Raw genomic sequence first — 27,187 nt, forward strand, 5'->3', positions numbered from 1 at the left:
TAGGCCACCCTAAGACTGTAACCTCAGGGATTTCTCAGTCTTACTCTCGTCTACCATCAGCATCCAGCAATTTGTCAGAATTAACCTTTTAAGTGTTTCTACCAGTTTATGGTTCCAGTTTTACTGTGAAATGGCAATGAGAAATGGAGCCTAGCTAGTGGGAGATGTGGAGCCAGAGCATGGTTTCTTAAAAATGGGAGAATGGGGAGGATGTTTCTGTGATCTAGAAGAGACAGAGATATTGGGCATGGTCTTGAAGAGAGGGAGAGATTGTGGACACAAAAACAGTAAGTGCTGGTTGAAGGAATAAAGTCTTCTAGGAGGTAAGAGATAATGTGATCTAGAAAAAAGCTAGAGGAACTTCCTCTTAGAAAGCACAGCAACACTGCCTTTATTGTGATAAGACAGAAGATAGAGAACATGGTGTGGCCCTAGTGTGAGTGTCTAAAGATGAGGGACTTGCCCTCTGCTGACTTCCATTTCTTCAATGTAGTTTCAGTGTGAGACCACAACTGAAAATCGAGAGATGATGTGTAAAGTTTGAGCAAGGAGAAGATATAAAATAGCCAATTTAGAAAGGGAGAAAGTAAACTTGGGTAGGAAAACATTTTAGGTTTGTTGGACAGTGTTGGCCACTCATTTAAAGTTTGTGGTCATGAATTTTAAGTATGTCTGTGGTTCTTTCTCACCCCAGAATGTTTCATCTGCTTGGAGGTGGTGGATATTTGAGTTCCACTAATGTTTGGTTTTGCTAGAACATTATGACATAGAAAGCGGCAGGTGAGAGATTGAGGGTGTTTTCCAGGGAGTAATAATAATGAAGGAGCATGGAATTTAAGCCAGTGAATGAAGACTATGAAAGCTAAGTGAAGAGTAAATGATTAGTAAAAAAGTTGTGAGTTCAATGGATTAAATGCCTACATGAGTTTGGAGAATGTTTGCACTGAATGTAGACTAAGTGAGATGGAGGAAGGAAAGTGGACAGCATGGAGGTGTTTGTATCGGGATTTGAGGTGGTACAGTTGCTGGTGATGACAAAGTTCAGGGGATAACCATTTGGGAGGGTGGCTGAGGAGGAGTGGAGGTGACGAAATAAAGGGACTTAGAGACCAGCTTTCAAATAGGTCTTTGACTCTGAAGTTAAAGTCACCAACATTGATGAAGAAGTGAAGGATGGAGAAGAAAACCTCTGAGATCTTGAGGTCAAGTACTTCAGGAACTGAAAAGGCATAAGCAGAAGGAAGGTGGAAAACAGCAGTGAGGACGGGAAGAAAGTGGCATAGCCTGATAGTGTTAAGTGTCACAGGAACAGGGATTTGTGTGGGAAGAAGGGAGGGAAATCATTTGAAGATTCAGTAGAGAGCCAGGAGGCTGCCTACCTTAGTTCCTGGTCTTGAGATACATGGAGTAAGGACAGTTGGGCTGTGCGGGGTGAGGGGGACTGTCACTGGGGGAAGCCAAGTTTCCCTTAAGGTCACAGAGGTAAAAGTTAAGAGAGGTGGTAGAAGGACATAGTGGGCCCACTGTTTCCACAAGAAGAATTCAAAGGGTGGGAAATGTAGGTGGGGAGTTGATGGGATCTGGGGGTGTTAGAGCAGTGTGGAGTTCAGAGTCCTGGTAAGAGAGGATACCTGGGCAGACCTGGACTTTAAGCAATGATTGAGTAACAGAATTGTGAAGCAGTCACTGGCTCATACAGACTCCAGTGGCCAAGCACATCAGGTTATATGGGGGAACTTTCCACTTCTCCCTCCCAGTTTAAATTTTAGGAGCTTTGTTTAAACTAAGGATTGCAAAATATTTTCCTTTATAAGCAGCTTTGGTAGACGAGTTTGTTTAGGCTGTCAGGCAGTTGTGGCAACTTAAAGAAGATTGCATTTTATATGTCTTAAGGTGGGGATTGATATGAGGATGTTGACTTCACTGATACACTAGGAGTAGAATGAAGGAAACACAAATTAGTTGAGGTCCTACCTGGGCTAGACTTTATACAGGTAGTTTCACAGGAGACCAAGATTGACATGATGGAAAGACTGTGGGCATTGAAGTTGGTCCTGGATTGGAATCCTGGTTTCTTGGCTTACAAATTGAGATACTTTGGGCACATTATCTGTTCTTGAGTCCCAATTTTCTCTATTTAGAGTGGGAATGGAGTCCTTGGGTGATACAAGTGGTTACCATGCTCAGGTGGAGCAAAAGGGTAGGTCAGGTCCACTCAGAGATGCCTTAGAAGAAAGGCCTGGCAATCTAATTCCAGAAAAATCAGCCATTGAAAAGCCTGTGGAGCACAGTTCTACTTCGACACACATGAGGTCGCCATTAGTTAGAGTTGACTTGACAGCAACTATTTTTTTTTTAAGTGGGAATAATAATATCCACTTGTAGTTAAGCCCCCTGGATGTTGCAAAAGGTTCGCGCTTGACCGCTAACCTAAAAGTTGGCAGATTAAACTCATTGCCGTGGCATTGATTTTGACTCACAGCGACCCCATAGGACAGAGTAGAACTGCCCCATAGGGTTTCCAAGGAGTGCCTGGTAGATTCGAACTGCCGACCTTTTGATTAGCAGCTGTAGCTCTTAACCACTTCGTCGCCAGGGTTTCCACCCTAGGTCTACCGGATTGGGATTTCTGGAGCATGGGAACACAGGAATATGTATCTTTAGAATATCTCCTGAGTGTTTCTGAGGCTGCTAGCCTGGTTCAGATTCATGGGCCAGCTTTTGGGAACTGTTGATTTCTAACTGAAGGATGAAATGATCACATATTATATTCCTGTAAAATAATGGGTACTTGGCATTGCCACAAGAATTGTCCCTTAGGGGTTGAGTGCTATCGCCTTGCTTTAAGATCTTTGGTGCATTACCTGAATACAGACACTCAATCTGTCATTTGAACTTTGAGCATATAGGAAATGTCAAGTTGGCAGACTCTGCTATAACAGAAAGAGTTATTTGTTCTTTAGAGCTGTTGTTCTTCCTTCTTTCCCCTTGAGGTTCCTGCCCACTCAGTCAGATTAGAGCTGTATAAACAAGCATGTACTACTGAGCTAGCACACATCCTGTAAAATTTTTTTCTGAAGTGCTTAACATTGCTGATGTCAGAATAAGAATCCATTGGGTTTTAATGGGCTGAGGCAAACAATGTGAATTTGATGTAAGATGGAGAGAAAATAACGTCAAGAGAAATTCTTATTTGACAGCCTAAATAAATACTCAGACTGTATTACAGTCAAGGCTTGATTACCTCTCCTGCCTGATATTCCCTGTATAGGGAAAAGGTTTTCAGGGCTGGCCATTAAGAGTGGCAGGCCTGAGGTTTAAGGCTTTTAGCTGCATGTGACAAGGATTTTAGTGGCATTAGTGTAATTATGGAGTCTCTGGGTGGTATAAACAATTAAACACTTGGCTACTAACAGAAACGCTGGCAGTTCAAACCCACCCACAGACACCTTAGAAGAAAGGCCTGGTGAACTGCATTTAAAATGTCACAGCCATGAAAACCCTAACAGAGTACAGTTCTACTCTGACGTATATGGGATCAGCATGAGTTAGGAATCACCTCAATGGTAACTGGTTTTTCAGTGTAATTGTATGGTCCTCTTCTTTGCTGTGCCTCAGGATCACCTGAGGAGCTTGTTAAACTGATGCTGACTCTGTGCCAGGTGAACTGAGACAGAATATCTGAGTTGGGAGGGGGTCCTTCTCCATTGATTCTGAAGCATGTGGCCTGCAGATGTCACATGAGAAATGTTGGCCTAGAACAAGACTGCTAGCCAGTTTCTACATTCTCTGCTAAAGAATTAACATGATTTATTTCATTCTCACTTCAAAAGCAGTACACCCATTCCTCACTTATTGGCATGATTAGGTTCCAAAGACTGGGTCATTATGAGAAAATTGGCATTATGCAAAAATGAGAATGTAAAATCAGATCACAAAATATTAAGTCTGTCGCATATGCCCTCTGGACCTGAAAGGCAGAAAGTGTCGGTGGGCTCTGTATGTCCCACTGGTTATGAAGGGGTTACTGCAAGATGTATGTTGTTAATGTGCAAAATAGTGGGCTAGTAGATATTTTTACTATTGTCATAAATGTGAAATATCGGATAACAAGATAGTTGAAAAGTGAGGAGTAGGTATATCACAAAGTAGAGGTTCTCATTTTCCAGGTAAAGAGCCAGAAGCTTAGGATGGAGATGTCATCTGCCAAAGGCCACCTGGTAGTCTTAGTGTGGTCCAAGCTGGGTTAGGGTTCCTGGTCTGACTTCAAAGCTCTTCCTTTCCCGTATCAGCGAGGTCCTTCTTCCTGCTCTGCTCAGCACTGTTATCTGTCATACCTAGGTATTGCTTACCCAGAGAGGCCATTATCACCACTGGTATTTGCTGTAAATGTACATGTTTTGGGAGGTAAGTTTGGAGAAAATTACAGGCACACTCCTGATTTTCAAAAGATTTTCTAGTAGAGTTTGAGTCCTAGCTGCTCAATCGTTCTGTTATTCATGGGCTCCCCCTCACTATACTTATCACTCTCTCAACATATTCCTTCTTTCCTAAATTGCTCATGGATTCCAGAATTGGATACCTGAACTCTGATCTAGCCAATATCAACCCTGGGCACGATTTTCATGAATCTTTGTTGATAAAGAGCCTTCTTTATTGAGCAGTTTTACTGACTTACTTGAGTCGGAATTGACTCTATGGCAATGGGTTTTTGGTCCTCCAGATGAATGTTCTAGAAGAAATATACTGCATCTTGGTGGAATCATATCAGTTCTGTCATTCATTCAAAAATATTTGCCAGGCCTTGTTCTAGGTGCTAGGGAAAGAGGGGCAAACCCCGCTGACAAAGTCGCTGTCATAAGAACTGACTTTCTAGTAGAGGAAATCTTGATAGAGAAGTAAACAGAGTTGTGTGAATTCAAAAAGGCACCATGAGAAATTATAGTGGGAACAGTGGCAGAATGGGGAGTTGGCTAGTTTGGATGGGTGGGCGGGGAGGCGTCTCTAGCTGTAAAGATCATTGCTTTCCTGTTGCTTGCGTGGTGAGGCTATGGATCAGCGGAAGTGTCTCTGGGAAGCATCTTTTGACAAATGTGCTCCTGAAAGCCTTTTTTTTTTTTTAATCTTCTGACATGTTTTTATGTTAAAGTTGTTACATATTTATAGCCTTGTTCATGCCAGTTACCTTCCTCACAGTTAAAAAATTCTTTTCTATCTCAGTAATCAAGTAATTATTAATTGTGTAGACTTTGGGTAAGTTAATCTATAGTCTTTGTACTTAACTTTCCTCATCTTAGAAGCAAGGATGGAAAAAGTTCATCTTGCTTACTTTGGGCATGTCATCAGGAGAGACCAATCACTAGAAAAGGTATTATGTTTGGTAAAGTAGTAGTTGTTGTTGTTAGTTGCCATTGAGTCAATTCTGGTAAAGTAGAAGGCCAATGAAAATGAGGGAAACCCTCAGTGAATGTATTAACACAGAATTTACAACAATGGCCTCTAACATACGAAGTTAGTGATTTGTTTCTCCATCTCATTAGAGAGCGTCCTTGGGATTTGGATCGGAATTCCATTAAATGTATAGATTGCTTTTGGCAGAATAGACATTTTTATAAAGTTAAGTCTTCCTATCCATGAGCAAGGTACGTTTTTCCACTTATGTAAGTCTCTTTTGGTTTCTTGCAGAAGTGTACTGTAGTTTTCTTTTTGTTGGTGTAGAGGACTCCAACTGATTTTTGTATGTTTGTCTTGTATCCCGATACTCTGCTGAACTCTTCTATTAGTTTCAGTAGTTTTCTGGAGGCTTCCTTAGGGTTTTCTGTGTATAAGATCATGTCATCTGCAAATAGAGATACTTTGACTTCTTCCTTGCCAATCTGGATGCCCTGTATTTCTTTATCTAGCTTAATTGTTCTGGTTAGGACCTCCAACACGATGTTGAATAAGAGCGGTGATAAAGGGCATCCTTATCTGGTTCCTGATCTCAATGGAAATGCTTTCAGACTCTCTCCATTTAGGGTGATGTTGGCTGTTGGCTTTGTATAACCCCAGTGGCTTTGTATAAATTTTTTTGGCTTTGTATAGAGGCCATTTATTATGTTGAGGAATTTTCCTTCTATTCCTATTTTGCTGAGAGTTTTTATGATGAATGGGTGTTGAACTTTGTCAAATGCCTTTCCTGCATCAATTGATAAAATCACGTGATTCTTTTGTTTTATTTATGTGGTGGATTACATTAATGGTTTTTCCAATGTTGAACCATCCCTGCATACCTGGTATGAATCCCACTTGGTCACGGTGAATTATTTTTTTGATATATTGTTGAATTCTGTTGGCTAGAATTTTGTTGAGGCTTTTTGCTTCTACATTCATAAGGGATATAGGTCTATAATTTTCTTTTCTTGAAGTGTCTTTACCTGGTTTTGGTATCAGTGATATGCTGGCTTCACAGAATGAGTTTGGTAGTATTTCGTCGTTTTCTATGGTCTGAAATACCTTTAGTAGTAGTGGTGTTAACTCTTCTCTGAAAGTTTGGTAGAACTCTGCAGTGAAGCTGTCCGGACGAGGGGTTTTTTTTGTTGTGAGTTTTTAGATTACCTTTTCAATCTCTTCTTTTGTTACGGGTCTATTTAGTTGTTCTACTTCTGTTTGTGTTAGTTTAGGTAGGTAGTGTGTTTCTAGGAATTCATCCATTTCTTCTAGGTTGTCAAATTTGTTAGAGTACAATTTTTCATAGTAATCTGATATGATTCTTTTAATTTCAGTTGGGTCTGTTGTAATATCACCCCTCTCATTTCTTATTCAGGTTATTTGCTTCCTCTCCTATTTTTATTATGTCAGTTTGGCCAGTGGTTTATCAATTTTGTTAATTTTTTCCAAAAACCAGCTTTTGGTCTTGTTAATTCTTTAAATTGTTTTTCTGTTTTCTATTTCATTTAGTTCAGCTCTAATTTTTATTATTTGTTTTCTTCTGGTGCCTGTGGTTTCTTTTGTTGCTCTCTTTGTATTTGTTCAAGTTGTAGGGATAATTCTTTGATTTTGGCCCTTTCTTCTTTTTGAATGTGCGCATTTATTGATATAAAGTGGCCTCTGAGCACTGCTTTTGCTGTGTCCCAAAGGTTCTGATAGGAAGTGTTTTCATTCTCATTGGTTTCTCTGAATTTCTTTATTCCATCCTTAATGTCTTCTATAGTCCAGTCTTTTCTGAGCAGAGTGTTGTTCAGTTTCCAAGTGTTTGATTTCTTTTACCTGCTTTTCCTGTTATTGATTTCCCCTTTTATGGCCTTATGGTCAGAGAAGATGCTTTGTAATATTTCAATGTTTTGGATTCTGCTAAGGCTTGCATTATGACCTCATATGTGATCTATTCTAGAGAATGTTCCATGTGCACTAGAAAAGAAAGTATACTTGGCTACTGTTGGGTGGAGTGTTCTGTATACGTCTATGAGGTCTAGTTGGTTGATTATGGCATTTATATCTTCTGTGTCTTTATTGAGCTTCTTACTGGATGTCCTGTCCTTCACCGAAAGTGGTGTGTTGAAGTCTCATACTATTAGTGTGGAGCTGTCTATCTTACTTTTCAATGCTGAAAGAGTTTGTTTTATATATCTTGCAGCCTTGTCATTGGGTGCATAAATATTTAATATTGTTATATCTTCTTGGCGTGTTGTCCCTTTAATCATTATATAGTGTCCTTCCTTATCCTTTCTAATGGATTTAACTTTAAAGTCTATTTTGTCAGAAATTAATATTGCCCCTGCTGCTCTTTTTTGACTATTGTTTGCTTGATATATTTTTTTCCATCCTTTGAGTTTTAGTTTGTTTGTGTCTCTAAGTCTAAGGTGTGTCTCTTGTAGGCCGCATATAGATGGATCTTGTTTTTTAATCCATTCTGCCACTCTCTGTCTCTTTATTGGTGCATTTACTCCATTTACATTCAGGGTAATTATGGATAGGTATGAATTTAGTGCTATCCTTTTGATGTCTTTTTTGTGTGTGTTGTTGAGAGTTTCTTTTTCCCACTTAATGTTGTGTGCTGAGTAGATTATCTTTATATATTGTCCTTTCCTCATATTTGTTGTTGATTTTGTTTCTGCTGAGTCTCTATTTTTTTCTTGTATTTTATTTTGATGAGTAGGATAGTTTGTCTCCTTTGTGGTTACCTTATTATTTACCCCTATTTTTCTAAATTTAAACCTAACTTTTATTTCTTTGTATCGCCATATCTTCCTCTCCATACGGAAAGTGTATGATTACATTTCTTAGTCCCTGTTTATTATTCTGACGTTGTCTTCTTTTATATAATAACATTGCTGTTACCCTGTTTTGAGCTTTTTATATATATATATATATAATCTTGCTTTGTGTTTTTTGGATTTCCTTGTCTTTCTAACCAAAGAATTGCTTTTAGTATTTCTTGTAGTTTTGGTTTGGTTTTTATGAATTCTCTAGACTTGTGTTTATCTGGGAATGTCTTAATTTCACCTTCATATTTAAGAGACAGTTTTGCTGGGTATATGATTCTTGGCAGGCAATTTTTTTCCTTCCACTTTTTAAATATGTCATCCCATTGCCTTCTTGCCTGCATAGTTTCTGCTGAATAGTCCAAGTTTATTCTTAGTGGCTCTCCTTTGTAGGTGACTTTTCTTTTATCCCTTGCTGCTCTTATAATTCTCTCTTTATCTTTGGTTTTGGCAAGTTTGATTACAATATGTCTTGGTGACTTTCTTTTAACATCTTCCTTATGTGGAGTTCGATGAGCATCTTGGATAGATATCGTCTCATCTTTCACAATATCAGGGAAGTGGCCTCTAACATATGAAAGACCATAAAGATGACACAGGCCCGGCAACATTTTCTTCTGTTATACATGGGGTCACCATGAATCGGAGCTGATCTGTTGGCACCTAACAGCAATAACAAGACTCACTTCAGACTTCTGACCTCCAGAACTGTAAGACAATAAATTTATGTTGTTTTAAGCAAAAGAAAGAAAAAAACAAAACAAAAAAACTCTCCAGAGTGTTCCATGTTACCTCACTAACATCATCCTTAGTTATATCCTAGCCCATCTCCTCTATTCATACCAACTTCTTAAAAAATCACAGAACTGCTGTGGTAGAACATCCCTTCATCTGATTCAGCATCCTTCCCCATGAAGCAATTCCCTTATCACCACTACCCACCACTAGGTTCCATGTAACATTTATTCTTTGAATAAATATACTGAAAACCTGCTTTCACAAAGTTCCATGCTAGACCCTGGGGATATAAAGATAAATAAGACACAGGTGTTCTCCTTAAAATGCTCAGAGTCCAGTAGGGGTGACAGACGTGTCCACAAAAGCAGAACATTGTGATGTGTGGGTGATCAATGGTGGTGGCCCAGAGTAGGAATGACAACTGAGATTGGAGTAGAAGGATGAATAGCAGACTGGGGGAAGGTAACTCTTTAGTTACTTTTGGTTTAATGGTATACTAGCCAGTTTTTATGCCTCTGGATCTTGTAGGTAGTACGTTATTCCGGCTCTAATGCATTTAGCATCAAGGTGGGACCCTTCTGAAATGTGTGAAGCCCAGCAGACTGGAGTTGAAGCCTCATTGGGTAGGTTGAGCATTCTGTTAGATGATGCTTCCTGGATGTGTTAATTTTGTAATCTTCTGCCTTTTTTTCTTTTATTTCTGTGACATAAGGCTAGTAAGAATAATTATGGCTTTTATATGTGATAGTCAGGGAGCCCTGATGAGTTTGTTTTGGTTTTTCTGTGTCATATTTGGAAAACCAGAGGTTCCCCTGTAACCTAATGGAAACACACCTGCAATTAATTCTCTATTTAGTTCTTATTGGTATATTGTCTTCCCACAGATCAGTGGTGCCAGAGTGCCACTCACTTTACTGGCAGTGTGTATTACCAGATCATATTTCTCAAAATCCAAATCCATATTACCAACCAAAAGTTTAAACACACTCAATTAGTAAGTATGCATTTCAATTCTGAAAACATGTGCCATCAAAAATTTTATTTTTTTTTAAATAATAATAAGGGCTTTAAAGAGGTCATTCCAGCTTAGGAAATGGCATATACACAGACATGAAAATCTGAAACCCCAGAAGTGGCTCACCACTGTGCTAGACACCCACGAGAAAAAAAAAAAAAATGATCTGATCTTAAAGAGATTACATGGAAGACAGACGAGTGTGGAAAATGAGATAACAGGGATCCACACAGGATGCTCATGGCCACAGAGGAGAGAGTCAGACATCACAGATGAGGGGAAGGGAGGGAGTAACCAAGTCAGCTTTCCTAGGAGACAATGTCAAGCTTGGCTACAGTGTGGGCTGCATATGTTGGGGAGTGAGAGATGAGACTAGGGCATTAAGCAAGAGGTCATTAAAAAGACAGGAAAAAAGAAAGGACCGAAATGGATGTCAGAAGAGACTCTGAAACTTGCTTGTGAACATAGAGTAGCTAAAGCATAAGGAAGAAATTTATGAAGTGTAAGAGCAGAACAGAAGATTTCAAAGGGCGGCTCAAGAAGACAAAGTAAAGTATTGTAATGAAACATGGAAAGACCTGGAGTTAGAAAACCAAAACGGAAGAACACCCTTGACATTTCTCAAGCTGAAAGAACAGAAGGACAAATTTAAGCCTCAAGTTGCAGGGTTCTACGGGAGAAATATTAAACAATGCAAGAAGCATCAAAAGAAGATGGAAGGAATAAACAGAGTCATTGTACCAAAAAGAATTCGACAGTCAACCATTTCAGGAGGTAGCATATGATCAAGAACCAATGGTACTGAAGGAAGAAATTCAATCTGCGTTGAAGGGAATGACTAAAAACAAGGCTTAGGAACTGACAGAATACCAGTTGAGACGTTTCAACGTATGGATGCAATGCTGGAAGAGCTCACTTGCCTATGTCAAGAAATTCAGAAGATAGCTACCTGACCAATCAACTGGAAGAGATCTATATTTGTGCCCATTCCAAAGAAAGGTGATCCAACAGAATGTGGAAACTATTGAATATCATTAATATCACACACAAGTAAAATTTTGCTAAAGATCATTCAAAAATCGTTGCAGCAATACATCGAGAGGAAACTGCCAGAAATTTAAGAAGAGGACGTGAGTGAAGGATATCATTACTGATGTCAGATGGCTCTTGGCTGAAAGCAGAGAATACTAGAAGGATGTTTACCTATGTTTTATTGACTATGCAAAGGCATTTGACTGTGTAGATCATAACAGATTATGGATAACATTGCAAAGAAAGGAAACTCCGGAACACTTAATTGTGCTCCTGCAGAATCTGTACGTAAACTAAGAGACAGTCAATCAAACAGAACAAGGGATACTGCCTGGTTTAAATTCAGGAAGGGTGTGCGTCAGGGTTGTATCCTTTCACCATACTTATTCAGTCTGTATGCTGAGCAAATAATCTGAGAAGCTGGACTGTCTGAAGAACGTGGCATCAGGATTGGAGCAAGACTCGTTAACAACCTGCGATATGCAGATGACACAACTTTGCTTGCCGAAAGTGAAGAGGACTTGAATTACTTACTGATAAAGAGCAAAGACTGCAGCCTTCTGTATGGATTACACCTCAACATAGAGAAAACAAAAATCCTCACAACTAGACCAATAAACAACATCACAATAAACAGAGAAAAGATTGAAGCTGTCAAGGATTTCATTTTACTTGGACCCACAATAAACACCCGTGGAAGCAGCAGTCAAGAAATCAAGCGATGCATCGCACTGGGTAAATCTGTCCCAAAAGACGTCGTTAAAGTGTTAAAAAAAAAAAAAAAGATGTCACTTTAAAGACTAAGGTACGCCTGACCCAAGCCTTGGTGTTTTCAATGCCTCATATGCATGCAAAAGCTGGACAATGAATAAGGAAGACTGAAGAAGAATTGATGCCTTTGAATTATGGTGTTGGCAAAGAATGTTGAATATACCATGGACTGCCAGAAGAACAAATCTGTCTTAGAAGAGGTATAGTCTGAATGCTCCCTAGAAGCAAGGATGGCAAGACTTTGTCTCACATACTTCAGACATGTTATCAGGAGGGACCAGACCCTGGAGAAGGACATCATGCTTGGTAAAGTTAGAGGGTTGGCGAAAAAGAGGAAGACTCTCAGTGAGATGGATTGACACAGTGGCTACAACAATGGGCTCAAGCAGAACAATGATGTGAGGATGGTGCAGGACCAGGCAGTGTTTCATTCTGTTGTACACAGGGTTGCTGTGAGTTGGAACCTACTCAGTGGCACCTAACAACAGCAACAGATGTCTTCAAAAACTTTACCATTCTTCAAATATTGAAATAAAATCCCCTTAATTAATTTATTATGTGTATATACACATTAAAAAACCCATACATTGCCATTGAGTCAATTTGACTCATAGCGACTCTGTAGGAAATAGTAGAACTGCCCCATAGGGTTTCCAAGGAGAAGCTGGTGGATTTGAACTGCCAACCTCCTGGTTAGCAGTTGACCTCTTAACCACTACACCACCAATGCTCCAAATATAGTGTATATAAATAAAAAGAAGGTTGTGCTTTCCTCTGTCTCTAAATTTAAAATACTCCTATTCATTTCTATACTGCTTTCACATAAAAGAAATATTTTAATCCATATTGTAATGAATGAAAATATAGTCCTTTAATTTCAGGAACCCTTGTTTTACAGTTAATGCATTTAATTAGAACATCCTTACCTATGTAGATTTCACATCCATTTCTCTCTAACATCTGTTGACATATAGACAAGTGGCTATATCACTATTTTATAAATGATCCTCGACACACAAAAGTTAAAGGACTTGTCTGAACTTTAAAACGAGTTGATAGAGGAACCAAAAATAGAAGCTTTTCTACTGCATCCTAGACTCAAAAAAATTCCTAGCACGGAGACTATCTGCATTCACTTAGCATCTAAATTCCAGGCTCTGGAATAGCAGCCTGTTTTAACACAGAAAAATGCTTCTGTTGGTGGGAGGGGGCTGGCTGGGGAGAGGGAGGGCTGCCATGCCTGTTTCTAGGTCATTCCCAACCTTTCTGTTGTAACATAGTTTTCTAGGTGGAAGAGAATATACTTATTGAAGTACAAGTGTTCATTTTAAAATAAAGCAATAGAAACTCAAAAGGCTGTGTTACGTAGATAAAAAAAAAATGTAGATAAAGGAGCACATATAAATGGAATCAATTTTTGTTTTTTATGTTCTCTCATGAAGGGAGGAGGCAAATAAGTAGTTGTTTAAACAAATGAAACAGTGCATTGTTGATTTAACTTAAAAAAAAGTCACTGATTAGAAAGAATAGTCATCAGGGCTTCCATGTAGTACTATATCCATGGAAATACTGATATTACAATGGGTAGAGATAATAGAATGATGCTCTTTACCTTTTTATGGAATCTAACTTTTGAAATACATTCTCATTCATAAATGATGAAGGAAACAAGCAGCATTATTAAATGAGATCTTTTGGGCAATTAAATTCTTAGCATAAATTACAAATTCCTGTCTTGCACCCCATCTTCCACTCAAATTTGTTTTTATGGAATGACCTTTGCTACCAAGCTATTTTATTATTAAAAGTTTCCTGCATTTTTTTTATTTCAAATTGAAATGGCCTTTTCTGTCAAGTATGGATTTGTAAAGGTTTCTTTGATGAAAAGCCTATGAATTTTGTGCAAATAACCCAGGCAGACTCTTAGATTAGTGATAACATTTGTATAGGACTTCTATGGCTTTATGCGATACTCTTAACACTCAGCTTATCTGACTCTTACCTGTGAGCTACTTGATGGAATTCCTGATGAGAGGAAGGTGCCTTGACATGGTTCTGGGCATGTAGCCTATGTTCAGCATTCCTTTTTTTTTTTTAAGGAAATTGACAAGGAAACTCAGCAAGCTATTTACCTTGCTGAAGGTCACACAGCAAGTATAGCGCCACATCAAGAATTGAACTTGCTCCTTGGCTCAGAAATTCGCTATCTTTTTCATTGTATCACTCTTCTCTTTTCAGACTTTTAAGAAGGCCAAATTAAAATATTCATATTTTAATGCATAAAATTAATGAGAAAATGAGCTTAATTAAAAAAAATGGAAATCATAATGGTTGGCTTCATCTGTCTTCAGGAGATTATTGAAGGCTGACTTATATTCGCCCCTAGGGCACATGGTTCTGGGCTGAAAATAAACATGTTGCTTTGGGATTCGAAGAATGTGTGGATAAAAAAACCACAATCATCCCCTAACAAAAACAAACAAAAAATTCTTAAATTAATGAGGAAAAATAAGAAATTATATCATGTTTCATTTTTATGTCCAAGTAACTTAGCGTTTTGCATTTCAAAGCTTTCTTTATATAATTTCTTCATGACTTAGTTGTCTGTTCATTTATTCTTCCAGGGTGAGCGAAGATATTCAGAATGGCTCAGGGATCCGGGGATCAAAGAGCAGTGGGGATTGCTGACCCGGAAGAGAGTTCTCCAAATATGATTGTCTACCGCAAAGTAAGGTGTCCGTTTAAACTCTGTGTGCAGTGCTCCGTGTGTCTCTGTCTGTGTTCTGTGTGGGGCTGACTGATGGCTGATGGCTGATGGCTGGAAAAATGTTTTCTGCCAACACTGCCTTGGCTGATGATGATAAATATTGTTTTCTTCTCATATCATCTGATTCTCCAATTCTGAAATTCAAGGAATTCGGGTTTTAATTGTCATACTTTGTATTGACCACTTGAAAAATATGCTTCTAGTTTTCTTTAAACTCAAAGGTTGCATAAGTGATACGGATGGAAACCTATTTTCCTTTGGTATAAAGATGTGAAATGTATGAATTGAAGGTTCTGCAAGATCATAGTAGGTATAAGATGTAGGCTCGATGCTGTGGGAGATAGAGAAATATGTATGTAATAGATGCTTACAGTTGGTAGGAGCAATACGATGTACACAGATAATTGTACTAGGGTCTAAGTGTTAATTTCAAAAAGAGAGGTCCAAGTCGAGTGCTATATAAGCTCAGAGGAGGGTGATTACTTCTAGCCTGAGAGGTCAGAGATAGGCTCCTGGGGGAGTGGCCTTTGCCCTCAGTTTTAAAGGATGGGTCGTTGGGTTACTTTATGTGAAAATCAGAGAGGAAGAGCATGTTTTGTTGATGAGATGCATTCAACAAAGGCACAGAGCTGGGGAAAGTGAACAGCAGCCAGAACCAGTTAGCTTGGATGTCACATGAATTAAACCAAAACACCAAACCCATCGTCACTGAGTCAATTCTGACTCATACCGACCCTATAGGACAGAGTAGAACTGCCTATAGGGTTTCCAAGGAGTGACTGGTGGATTTGAACTGCTGACCTTTTGGTTAGCAACCAAGCTTTTAACTACTGTGCTACCAGGGCTGAATTACAAGGAGTAAATACAGGGAAGATTTTGGGAGAGAAGCTGGACGGAGCCAGATTTTAGAGAGTATTAAATTACAGATAATAAGAGCTCATGCAAAATTGTTATGTTGGGAGTTATATGATTAAATATCTCTTTGGGATAGCGAGTCTTGCCCCAGTGTGCCAAATGAATTAGAATCAGGATAGATTGGAGATTAGAGGCAGGATCTTTATGTATCATTTAAGAAAGGTAGGGAGAACGCTAATCTAGCAAGCCTCTTGGAATTGAGAGGGATGGGTATCAGGGATTAAATAGTCTGAGTTTAAAATGTATAACCTAATATATTGCATATTAATGAGGAAAAAGGGTTTCTGTATGTTCATTTCGCTAAATAATTTAGTTGTCTGTTGGGTCCTAGGCATTCTGCAAGACTCTATGTTTAATATATGTTAATCCTATGGCAGTGTTGAACTATATATTCCTGGATGATCAAGATGGTGATTTTTTTCCTTTTTGTTTTTTTTGGTAAAAATAGAATTCTCAAATTATTCTTGCTTTGAGTGTCAAATTCCTTAATCCTTTGTTTTGCAAGAAATGTGTAAATAAGCCATCTCTAATTTGTTTTTTAAGAGAGATGCTTATTAAGTTGTAGCAATAAGCTAAAAATAAGAGTAATGGGACCAACCAATTAGTGAGGCTTGTAGAATAACAGAAAGATGTCTATTCATCATTACCTTCTTAACCCACCTCAAACTAGGAGACCCTATACCAGACTAGTGGGAACACAGGCTTTGGTGTCAGAGAGAAAAAACCAAAAACCCACAGCCACTGAATCGATTCTGACTCATAGAATCCTATGGGACAAAGTAGAACTGCCCCATAGGGTTTCCAAGGCTGTAAATCTTTACTGCCACATCTTTCTCCCAAAGAGCAGCTGGTGGGTACAAAATGTCGACATTTCAATTAGCAGCCAAGCGCTTTAACCACTGCACCACCAGGGCTTCTTGGTGTCAGAAGTGGGTTAAAATTCTAATTCTACTACTTCCTAGCTGTGTGATCTCGAGGCAGTTATTTAACTTCTCTAAGTCTCAGTTTCTTCATCTGTGAAAGGGGGAGGTGGATGGGAAGAAAGATATTACCTCAGGGGGTTATCGCAGATTCATTTAGCTAAAGTGAGTAAGGCATGTTCCATCCTGTGTGACATGGAATCCCTAATGAATTCTCTTTTTCTTTTATCTTTAGGTCTTGTAGAGATAGTGACACTTGGAGAGGGAATAAATTATAAAATATTTAAATGCTGGTTTTGTTAATAAATTGACCAAAGTAAGTTCACACAGTCAGTTGCTTTTGTAAGACGCAGGAAAACAATATTTTCTTATTCAGAAGATCACAAATCCATGGATTATTAAAGGTTACTAGGAGACGTAAAGGTCATGCAAGCCAGACACCTTTCTGTTGGAATGTTTGGTAGTACGCTTAAAGAAAAAACTTCCCACGGGTTTTGAGAATGTGATTTTTTTTGGTGGGAGCAGGAGACTCTTTTTTGGTTGCATGTAGAAATAAGGTTGCTCATTGCTGTAGTTCTTTAGAAAAATGACTAAGGGTAATGGAAATATATCTGGCTTCCCCATAACAAACGTGTGTAGGAGGTATGTAAGTGTTCGTGTGGTTTGCTATATTGTTGTTAGTTGCTGTCAAGTTGGCTCCGACTTAAGGTGACCCCATCTACAACAGAAGGAAACGTTGCCCAGTCTTGCTCCATCTTCGTGACCATTGGTATACACGAGTCCATTGTTGGGGCCCCTGTGTATTTTGAGTGCCTTCCAACACGGAGAGTTCATCTTCCAGCACTGTATCAGATAATATTCTGTTTTAATCCATGCGGTTTACGTTGGCTAATTTTTGGCAAAAAAGACCTGGAGATTTCCTTCTAAAATTTAGCCTAGGAAAAAAGCCTGGTCTGTTTTAGTCTGGAAGTTTTGCTGAAACCTGTGGATGACCCTGTTGGTATTTGAAATACTGGTGGCATAGCTTTTGGCATCATAGCAGCATGGAAGCCACCATAATATGACATACAGACAAGTGGTAGATTTGTGTATCAGTTGTATAAAAGGGCACTGGATCTGTTCATTCTTAGAATGAAGGTATACTTATTACCTAATATGGACTCAGGACCTGAAATGATTTTAAACCAAGTTAACTTGACTTCCTTAAATCCTGGTTGTGTTTGCACCACGGGATATTCACATAGTTCTCTACTTCCAGAGCTGTGGGCTTCCTTGTGGTTAGAAGCAAGAAGTTACCTACTGCAGGACACTATCCTCAAGACATCAGTAGGGACTGAATCTTGAAACCTAGGCCAATTCATATCATTTTCTATGCAAGTCCTCTGGTATGATGATTTATACAAGGTTGTAGCTATAAGACTTAACCTTTTCTTACATGTCTACAACTAAAACTCACTTAAAAAAATTGTGCAAATAGCAATCTCATTTTTGTTTTCTTTCTCTTGTTTGTTGTTAGATGTTTTCAGTGTGAAAATTTTTGCTTCAACTGTGTTGTGCTGATTCAGATGCTGACATTTAAAAAACCAAATCTAGAGAGACAGAGCTTTTGGGTAAACTTCCAAGTAATAAGTGGGATGATTATATTCATAACGGTGTAGTGACTTTTTTTTTAATTGTATTTATTTTGTTGTTGTTGTTGAGAATATACACAGTAAAACATACACCAATTCTACATGAACAGTTTAGTGACGTTGATTACATTCTTCGAGTTGTGCAGCCATTCTCATCCTCCTTTTCTGACTTATTCCTCCTCCATCACCATAAACTCACTTCCCTCTAAGGTTCCTATTGTATCTTTTGAGTTACTGTTGTCAATTTGACCCCATAAAGATAGTTCTTAAAAGGGTATAATGCTCAAGGCAAACCTTTTTTACTAGTTAAGGTAAACTATTTGGTTTTAAGATGACTTCAGGGAATATTCTTGGTTTAAGTTTAAAGATTACCTCAAGGCAATAGTTTCAGGAGTTCATCTACCCTCTATGGCTTCAAAAAGTCTACAGTCCATGAGAATTTGAAATTCTGTTCTGCATCTTCCCCCTTTTGATCAGTATTTTTCCATGGAATCTTTGATCAAAATGTCCAGTAATGGTAGCTGGGCACCATCCAGTTCTTCTGGCCTTATGGCAAAGGAGGCAGTTGTTCATGGAGGCAATTAGCCACACATTCCGTATCCTCCTCCTATTCTTGACTTTCCTCCTCCTCTCTTGCTGCAGGTGAATAGAGACCAATTGTTGTGTCTGGGACTGGGCTGCTTGCAAGCTTTAAAGATCCCAGGCACTATGCAGTGAACTAGGAGGCAGAACAGAAAGCTAAACTTTAGGCCAATTAACTGGATGTGCCATGAAACCATGACCCCAAACCTCCAATTCCATTTAGGATAGTAATCTTCTTGCAACATGAGTGCTGATGGGTGGATTTCTTAAGCCTGTACTTTTCAGAATACTCTTCATTCTCTCTCTCTCAGTTTTTTAATGTCATTAATTGAGAAGCTGTACTTTCCCAATGCATGATTTATTTATGACTTGAGCAGACTTCCTAATTTACTTTCTCATTATTCACATTCAAATTTTGGATTGGAGGTGTGTATGAAAAATGTATTGGTCACATTAAAAGTCTATTTGAAAGAAAACCTTAATTATTCATTAAGACACCCAGACCTGTTAACCTCTCCTGTCTTTCTGGATCCCAAGGATCCTGGTTCATTGAATTGCCCCCAGTAGTGATGATATCTGAACCTGGCTGTATATCATATCACCTAGGGATGCTTTAGAAAATACTGATCCTCAAAGGACGCTTCCCTCAAGATATTTTCACTTAGTAGGTCTGGGCTGGGTCCTAGGAATATGAGTTTTAATTGTTCTCAGAAGAATCTGATGCCCAGCTAAACTTGTAAAGCACTTACCTACTGTCTTTCACAATTCCAGGTATAGTAGGTATTGTGAAGAATAGGGAAGTTGGAGTTTTGCAGGGGGTTTTGTGATGTCATAATTATTTGTAGGTCTCACATGTAGAAGAGCAAGGCTTTTGTCATAATGTTAGTATTGAGGCATTTTAGTAGCTTCATCTTAGATATTTTCTAGTCAATACCCTTATTGCATAGATGATAAAACTAAGTATGGAGAAGTTAAGTAACTTACTTATTATGGCTAAACAAGTTTCCAATAAAGCCATGATTGTGTCCAGGTAGCCTGACTGCCTTATTCTGTGTCCTTTCTAGAACCCATGCTACCACCATGGTTATCAGTCTCAAACCACCATTACTGTGTTGTTGGGGCACAACAACCATTGGTTCAATAAATGAGAATGCTATGAGGCAGACCTTTGACTTGCTATTCTCAGACACTTGGCTTGGGTTAACTTAACACATTTGTAATGCTAAAGGCTCATTCTATTCACTGCTGCTCTTGTTTCTTGGGTAAAGATTTTCTGAAATGTTTTCTCTTTTTTATAACTAGGAATTCTTCCGAGTAAGAGTAGGTTCCTTTCTGATTTTGTCTGGTTCCCTGAGTGGTGTTAACAACGTCTCTTGACAAATTTCCAACTGAACAGGCAATTTAATTTGACAGAACTCTGGGCTCTTAGATGGTGGGTAGGCAGAGAAAATTGTAGCATCACCTTGACCCAGGAGTAGTACAGTGTGATGGAAGATGTCAAATGGGGAGTTAGAAACTCTGGGTGTTTGGTTCCAGCTCTTCCACTTACTGCTTTGTTTCTCTGGATAGGGCAGTTCCTTTCCTTGGCTCTATTCCTTGTTTGGAAACCCTGGTGTCATAGTGGTTAAGAGCTATGGCTGCTAACCAAAAATGCTCCTTGGAAGCCCTATGGGGCGGTTCTACTCTGTTCTATAGCGTTGCTATGAGGTGGAATCAACTCGATGGCAATGGGTTCGGTTTTTTTGGCTTTATTCCTTGTTTGTCTTCTTCCCTCTCTTTTTCTTCCCCTTTCTCCTTCCAAGTTATGAAAAATCTCATACACATTAAAGGAATAAAATCAGGTAGAAAGAAGCAAAAGAAAATGAACCCTATGTACCTACCCCAGGGAGGCTTTGTTTCCTCTTCTTTAAAGGGAGGGATTGGACGAATACTGTGTAAATGGCTCTCTGCAATGATTTTCAAAGTTTTGTTTTATAACTTTTTGGTCTTTCAGAAGTTAATACACTTTTGTGGTATTGAAACAATGTAATGAGGCTATATTCATATTTAAGGGTCTTTAAAACTTTTCTGAAAATATTTTCAACAGCCCTAGATAACCTAAATTGGTTACTTGTATGATGTAAGAGTTAACAGTTACAACAGTTATAAAATTTCTTGGCTTGCTAATAACATTTAAATCATTAGTACAGTTATCACTTTGCAGTACTAATTGTATTTTATACTGATGGTGGGAACAGTATTTAGGCAGCGCACAAAATCGTCAGTAATACAGTAAAACCTGTGAAAGCCAGAACCTGTATAAGAAGGAAACCTGTCAGAGAAGGAAAACTCAGGTATTTCCTACTAAAACAAGTGATAGAAAAGTGGTAAGACTGCACCTGTCAAAGGTGGAAAACTTGCAAGACCCAGAAAATCAAGGCAGTCCCATCGAGTTCTGGCTCTCATAGGTTTCACTGTATATGGTGTCATGAATGAATTAGAAGTTTGAGACGAAGGGGATAAAGCCAACATTCTTCTCTGTCGAAGGGGAAATTACATAGCTTTGTCCTTGCTGGCTTTCTGTACCTTTTAGTTTCTACTTATTGACTCCTTTTCTGCTGGAAATTGAGTCTAGCCTTTGTGTTGCTGTGACTCCCTGAGCTCTTTCCCTAGTGACTTAAGGCCCTTGAAGTCTTGGACAGAAGTTGGTTTAGGCATACTTCCAGAAAAAGAAGTAGCACTATTTCAGTTACACATCAAGAAGGCCAAAATCCGGCCTGGAAGAGGCAAGGCTGGGGAAGAAGCTAGAGAAATGAATGGTTTGGGGATTCGTAGAAGGCAGTGGTAGAAGCCAGCACAATTCAGAGTCAGAGAACCTGCAGATCCTGGTGACCAAGGCATGATAATGATTCCCAACCCAAAAACCCAGTGCCGTTGAGTCAATTCTGACTCATAGTGACCATAATGATTAAAAAAAAATAATAATGATTAGAAACTATTTAATCAGCAAATATTTATTGAGTATAATTTGTGTGCCAGGCCCTGTTAGGAATTCAGGGCTAAGATGAGATCTGTGCCCTGAAGGAATCCATAGGTCAGTAGGGGAGAGACGGTAACTAGATACTTGCAGTGTTGGTAGAAGTAAGCTGAGAGACTTGGGAGTAGGTAGAAGGGTCACCTCGTCCATACCAGGGGTGTGGGAGAATGTAATAATATCATAGAAGCCATGAGAGAAGTTGACACTTGCTTTAATTCTTAAAAGTGAATGGGTGTTAGCCCAGCAGAGAAGGGAAGAAAAAGTGTTGGAGGAAAAAGGTCCAGCACCTGGAAAGGGACAGAACTGTGATCTTGTATACCAAGTTCTAGAAACTTCAGGTGGTTGTTTTTGTGGAGCTAGGTTTCTGCCGTGCTGAGAAAAAAAGCTGGATAGGTAGATTAGGGCCAGATAATAAAAGATCCTATGTGCTAGACCAAAGAGTTTGGACATTGTGCTGGTATCATCCTTTCACCTCTGCATGCCTCCTCACCCTCCCTCTACGCGCTGTCCTCTGCTGCAGAAGGCTGAGCTGTATGGACTACATCAACAGGCTCCTGTAACCTCTGACTTTTGGTCGAGTTTGGTCAATAGGGAGCTTGGGGGGAGATGGGTGGGAAGGAGAGAGAAAAGTCAGGATATTTATTCCCTTGGCGCCCTCTTTGCAAGGTCCTTTTCTTCTACTTATTCTTTTGAGCTTTAGGCCTTTTTGTGTACATTTGTATTATCTATTGCTGTATAACAAATTACTCTAAAACTCGGTGGCTTAAACAACACATACTATGCCCCAGTTCTTTGGGTCAGGAATCCAAGTATGGCTTAGGTGGGCCTCCTGGCTCAGGATCTTTTGCAAGGCTACAATCAAGATCTCAGCTGGGGCTGTCATCTCATCTGAAGGCTCAACTATGGAGAGGTCCACTTCCAATCTCACTTATGTAGTTGATGGCAGCATTCAGTTTCTGTTGGAATGATGGCCTCAGTTGCTTGCTGGCTGTTGGCCAGAGACCACCCTTAGTTCTTGCTATATGTGTTTCTCTGTAGGGCAGTTCACAACATGGCAGCTTGTTTCATCAGAGTAAGCAAGTGAGAACAGACAGAGAGAGGGATGGGAATCTTAGTCTTTTATAACCTACTTGTGGACATAAGAACCCATTCCTTTTGTTAGGAGCAAGTCATTAGGTTCAGCCCACATTAAAGATGAGGGGATTACATAAGTGCTTGAATAACAGGAAGTAGAGATCATTATACCACTTCCTTTAGCCATGAGTTCCTGAGTGTTCCCTTATAGTTCCTCTATATCCTGTCACTTCTTTATACTTGATTCTTTTAGAAATAAATCATGTGACCTCTACCTTTTGGGTGAGTTTGGTCAATAGGGACCTTGAATTGTCCTGCACCTGTTTACCAATAAGACCCTGACTCATGCAGATATTATCCCAAAAGCAAAGGGTGACCATTGAGACGCTGTTGTTCTTCATAGACAAATTCTCCCTGAAAGGATTTGAAGCAGGGAAGTCATATGTTCAATGTGGAGAACAGGCTTGGTAGAGACATGGTGTGAGAGAAATGGGAGGATTGTAGGCAGAAGTACAATTTGGAGTTTTTATAGGAATTCAGGTGAGAAAAATGAGGTCCAGATCAGTGGCAGTAAATGAGGGGGATGTGTTCAAGAGATGTGTAGGAGGCAGAATCAAGAGGATTTGGTGACTGAGATGATGTAGGGAGAGTTCGAGGGGAATGAAGAGCAGTCTTTCCACTAGGCTATACCTGGGAGTTTGCAGAAGGCCTCCTGGAACCAACCAAGTTTTCAATCAAATAAAATGGAGAGGCTTCAAAAATGCCCTAGAAGTGGGATAACCTGTCCTCTCCCTGTATGCAGATACACTGAGAGTGTCATGGAAGGAGTATATGGTTGGACCGGGATATCTAGGTATTTATTCTCACTCTACCACTAACTCACTTTTGGCCACGAATAAGTTGTTTCTACTTTTTGTTAAATTCACTTCTACCATTTGTAAAGCAAGGGCATAGCTAGTGTGGACCATCTCAAAAGAGCCTTCAGTACTAGCATTCCAGAACTTTAACAACCGAAAATGAAAAAGCCACATTTTATTATCTGTTTATTCCCTCACAGCCTCCTGTGCTTTCTTTCTAATTATCTTGAAAGAGTTAACGCAGGCAAAACTTTAAAAATCAGTAAGTCAGAATGTTAGAAACAAAAACTTTTTTGTCTTCAACATTTAGGGAATTCATTTTCTTTTTTTTTTAACCTTTAATAAAATTCCCAAGGACTCACTTCAGAGAGTATTCTGGATAACGGATTTAATTGTTCAATTTGCATTTTAAGATTGCTTTCATTAAAATTTTTGAAGGTTTTTTATTGCCTTAGGAAAAAACTGTTCTGTTTTCCTTACCCCCCAGGATGAGACTTGCTGGAAGAAAACCTCTTCATCACATTATCCTGGTGAACAAGAGATGGGGGTGCAGGCAGGTCCCAGACCAGTGGTATCAGTGTCCACAGATGAATGGTATTTTTTTTTTTTAGTGTGGGGAATAGCTCAGTGTGGTTTAATATGATGTGTTTCTTTAAGTATAACTTTCTAACTTGAAAAGTCTTTGGTGTGTTTAAGGCTTTATTTCATCTTTCCATTTTTTTTCCCTCATTTCAAAGAGTCTAAGATTTTATGTTTCATCAGACAGCTTATCACTCTAGCTTATTGACCCTCCTTTCCAGTATCCTTACACTGTGGAGAGCTTGGATAGCCATCAAGTAAATTCCCCATTGGCAGGATTTTGAAAAATGAAATAAAAAGCTAATAGATGTCTGCGAATGGAAAATAAATGTTTTAAACCATTGGAGGATAGAAGGATTATTTTCCTAAGATCTGTTAGTTTGGTAATATGAATCGAACTGAAAATGAAAAACTTTCCAATCAGCATTCCCATTCTAAAAATTTATACCAATGAGAAAATAGAAAAAATATGCAAAGATACAGATATACATATAGATATAGACACATACCCACTCGAAAAGAATATTCATACCTCTGTGGTAAGTGGAGCCCTGATGGTGCAGTGGTTTAAGAGCTTGGTTGGCTGCTAACCAAAAGGTTAGCAGTTTGAATCCACCAGCTGCTCCTTGGAAAGCCTATGGGGCAGTTCTATTCTACCCTATAGGGTTGCTATGAGTTGGAATGACTCATTGGCAATAGGTTTGGTTTTTTGTGGGTCTGTGGTGAGTAATTTCTGGAAATTGGAAATAAATCAAATATTTATCGAGAAGGGAGCTGGTTAAATAATTAAAGTGGAATAAGATTCATATTTGAAATGATCTCAGTTAGATTACTGGATTTCTGTTCCAGTAGACCTAATAATTACCTTAAAAACATTCTGCAATATGGTCAGCATTATGGATTGAATTGTGTCCCCCCAAAATGTGTGTCAACTTGGCTAGGCCATGATTCCAAGTATTGTGTGGTTGACCTCCATTTTGTGATCTGATGTAATTATCCTATGTGTTGTAAATTCTAACCTATATGATATTAATGAGGCAGGATTAGAGGCAGTTAGTTAATGAGGCAGGACATAGTCTACAGGATTAGGTTGTATCTTGAGTCAATCTCTTTTGAATTATAAAAGAGAGAAGTGAGCAGAAAGGAGAGGGACCTCATGTTACCAAGAAAGAAGAGCCAGGAGCAAATCATGTCCTTTGGATCTGGGGTTCATGTGCTGAGAAGCTCCTAGACCAGGGGAAGATTGATGACAAGGACCATCCCCCAGAGCCACTAGAGAGAGAAAGCCTTCCCCTGGAGCTGGTGCTCTGAATTCAGATTTCTAGCCTCCTAAACTGTGAGAGAATAAATTTCTGTTTGTTAAAGCCATCCACTTGTAGCATTTCTGTTACAGCAGCACGAGATAACTAAGACAGATTTTTTAAACCTCACAAGACATTACTTTTTTGTTTTATACCATCTCTGTTTTATTCATTACATATAATAGTTATTTAGATTTACTGAGAAATGATGTTTTACATTGCTCTTTATTATTTTATGTATATTATGTGTGCCGACATATGTGATTATTTTTCTTTTGTCTAAAGACTCCCTTTAATGTTTTCATCAGTGAAGGTCTGGTGGACATAAATTCTGTTTTTGTTTGTCTAAAAATGTCTTCATTTTATTTTAGTTTTTGAAAAGGCAGTTTTCCTAGATATAGAATTCTAGGTTGTCAGTTCTTTTAACACTTTGATGATATCATTTCATTGTCTCCTGGCTTCCATTGTTTCTCTTGGGAAGTTATGTCAGTTTTATTGTTGCTTCTTTGAAAATAATCTGTTTTTCCTCTGGCCGGGTTTAAAACTTCAACTTTGTTTTTAACAATTTTACTATGAGGTGTGATCTTCTTTTTATTTATGCTACTTATGGCTCACAGCACTTCTTTTGGTTTGATTGGCAGTTGGAAAATTTTCAAGCATTAACTGTTTAAATATTGTTTATACCTCATTTTCTCCTTTCTCTCTTCTTGGGATTCCACTCATATGTGTATGACTTTTTCACTGTGTCCGATGTTTCTTTTGCTCTTTTCTGTATTTTCTATTCATTTGTATTTCTATGTTTCGAGATGAATATTTTCATTGATTTGTATTGCAGTTCACTAATCCTCTCTTTAACTGTATTTAATCTGTGGTTAAACCGATTCCATTCAGTTCATAATTTTAGATATTCCGTTTTTAAGTTCTAAAGTTTCCATTTAATTGCTTCTTATAATTTCCAGTTTCATGCCAAAATTCTTATTTTGGCATTTAATTCCTTAAACATATTAATCATAGTTAATTTGAGGTCCATATTTGATAACTTGAAAATCTGTATCACCTGCTGGCCTGTGCCTATTATCTCTTTTGTTTTTTTTCTTTGTTATTTTTTTATTGAGTTCTGGACATTTGCTTACCTAACTGACATTGGAGAGATAATTTAAGGTTCTGGGTGATGTTATCTTACTCCAGAGAAAATTTAGTCTCTTGTTTCCTGTCAGTCAGTTAGGATAGGGAAAGATTTCCTTAATATAATTTGATACAAAGATTATTTGTAGCTGGACTTTGGTCTTTGTTAGGGAAAGTGTATTTCTAGACTACTTTTACTCTTGGGAAGGAGGCCTTCTGCTTCCAACCAAAACTCTAGATATTCACTCAGACTCCTCCTCCCTGGTAGACTCTGACCTCTATATTTTGTCCATAAAACTCCATGAGACTGCTAAAAACTCTGCCTAGCTTCTCATTCATGGCTTTTGCTTGAGAAATTGGCAACCAGCTTTAGATGAAAAAGAAGCTCAAATTAATGGGCTCCTCTTATCTTTCTTCTTTCACACCTTGACCTCATAAATTCTTACTTTTTTTGATAGCTCTCTAGTACTTTCAAACATACTTTAAAAATATTTTTCCAGTCTTTCTAGTTGCTCTCAGGAGGCAGATTAGTTTGAAACTTTCTATTTAGCAATTTCTGGAAGTAGAACCCCAGAACATTTAGGAAAGACATACTCTGGCGTAGTGCAGTAGTGGCAGAGA

The 27,187-nt window shown here is 38.6% G+C and overlaps 1 protein-coding gene across 1 annotated transcript in view; it reads left to right on the top strand.

Annotated features, from left to right (window-relative positions):
* Nucleotides 1-27,187, top strand: part of RGS6 (regulator of G protein signaling 6) — a 635,612-nt gene that overhangs the window by 21,319 nt on the left and 587,106 nt on the right. The window contains exon 2 of the mRNA XM_010588720.3: nt 14,424-14,527. Coding sequence (XP_010587022.1) covers nt 14,444-14,527 — 84 coding nt within the window. The 5' untranslated portion in view covers nt 14,424-14,443. The remainder of the gene's footprint in view (nt 1-14,423; nt 14,528-27,187) is intronic.

This window comes from Loxodonta africana, chromosome 10, assembly GCF_030014295.1.
Source record: "Loxodonta africana isolate mLoxAfr1 chromosome 10, mLoxAfr1.hap2, whole genome shotgun sequence".
Lineage (NCBI taxonomy): Eukaryota > Metazoa > Chordata > Mammalia > Proboscidea > Elephantidae > Loxodonta > Loxodonta africana.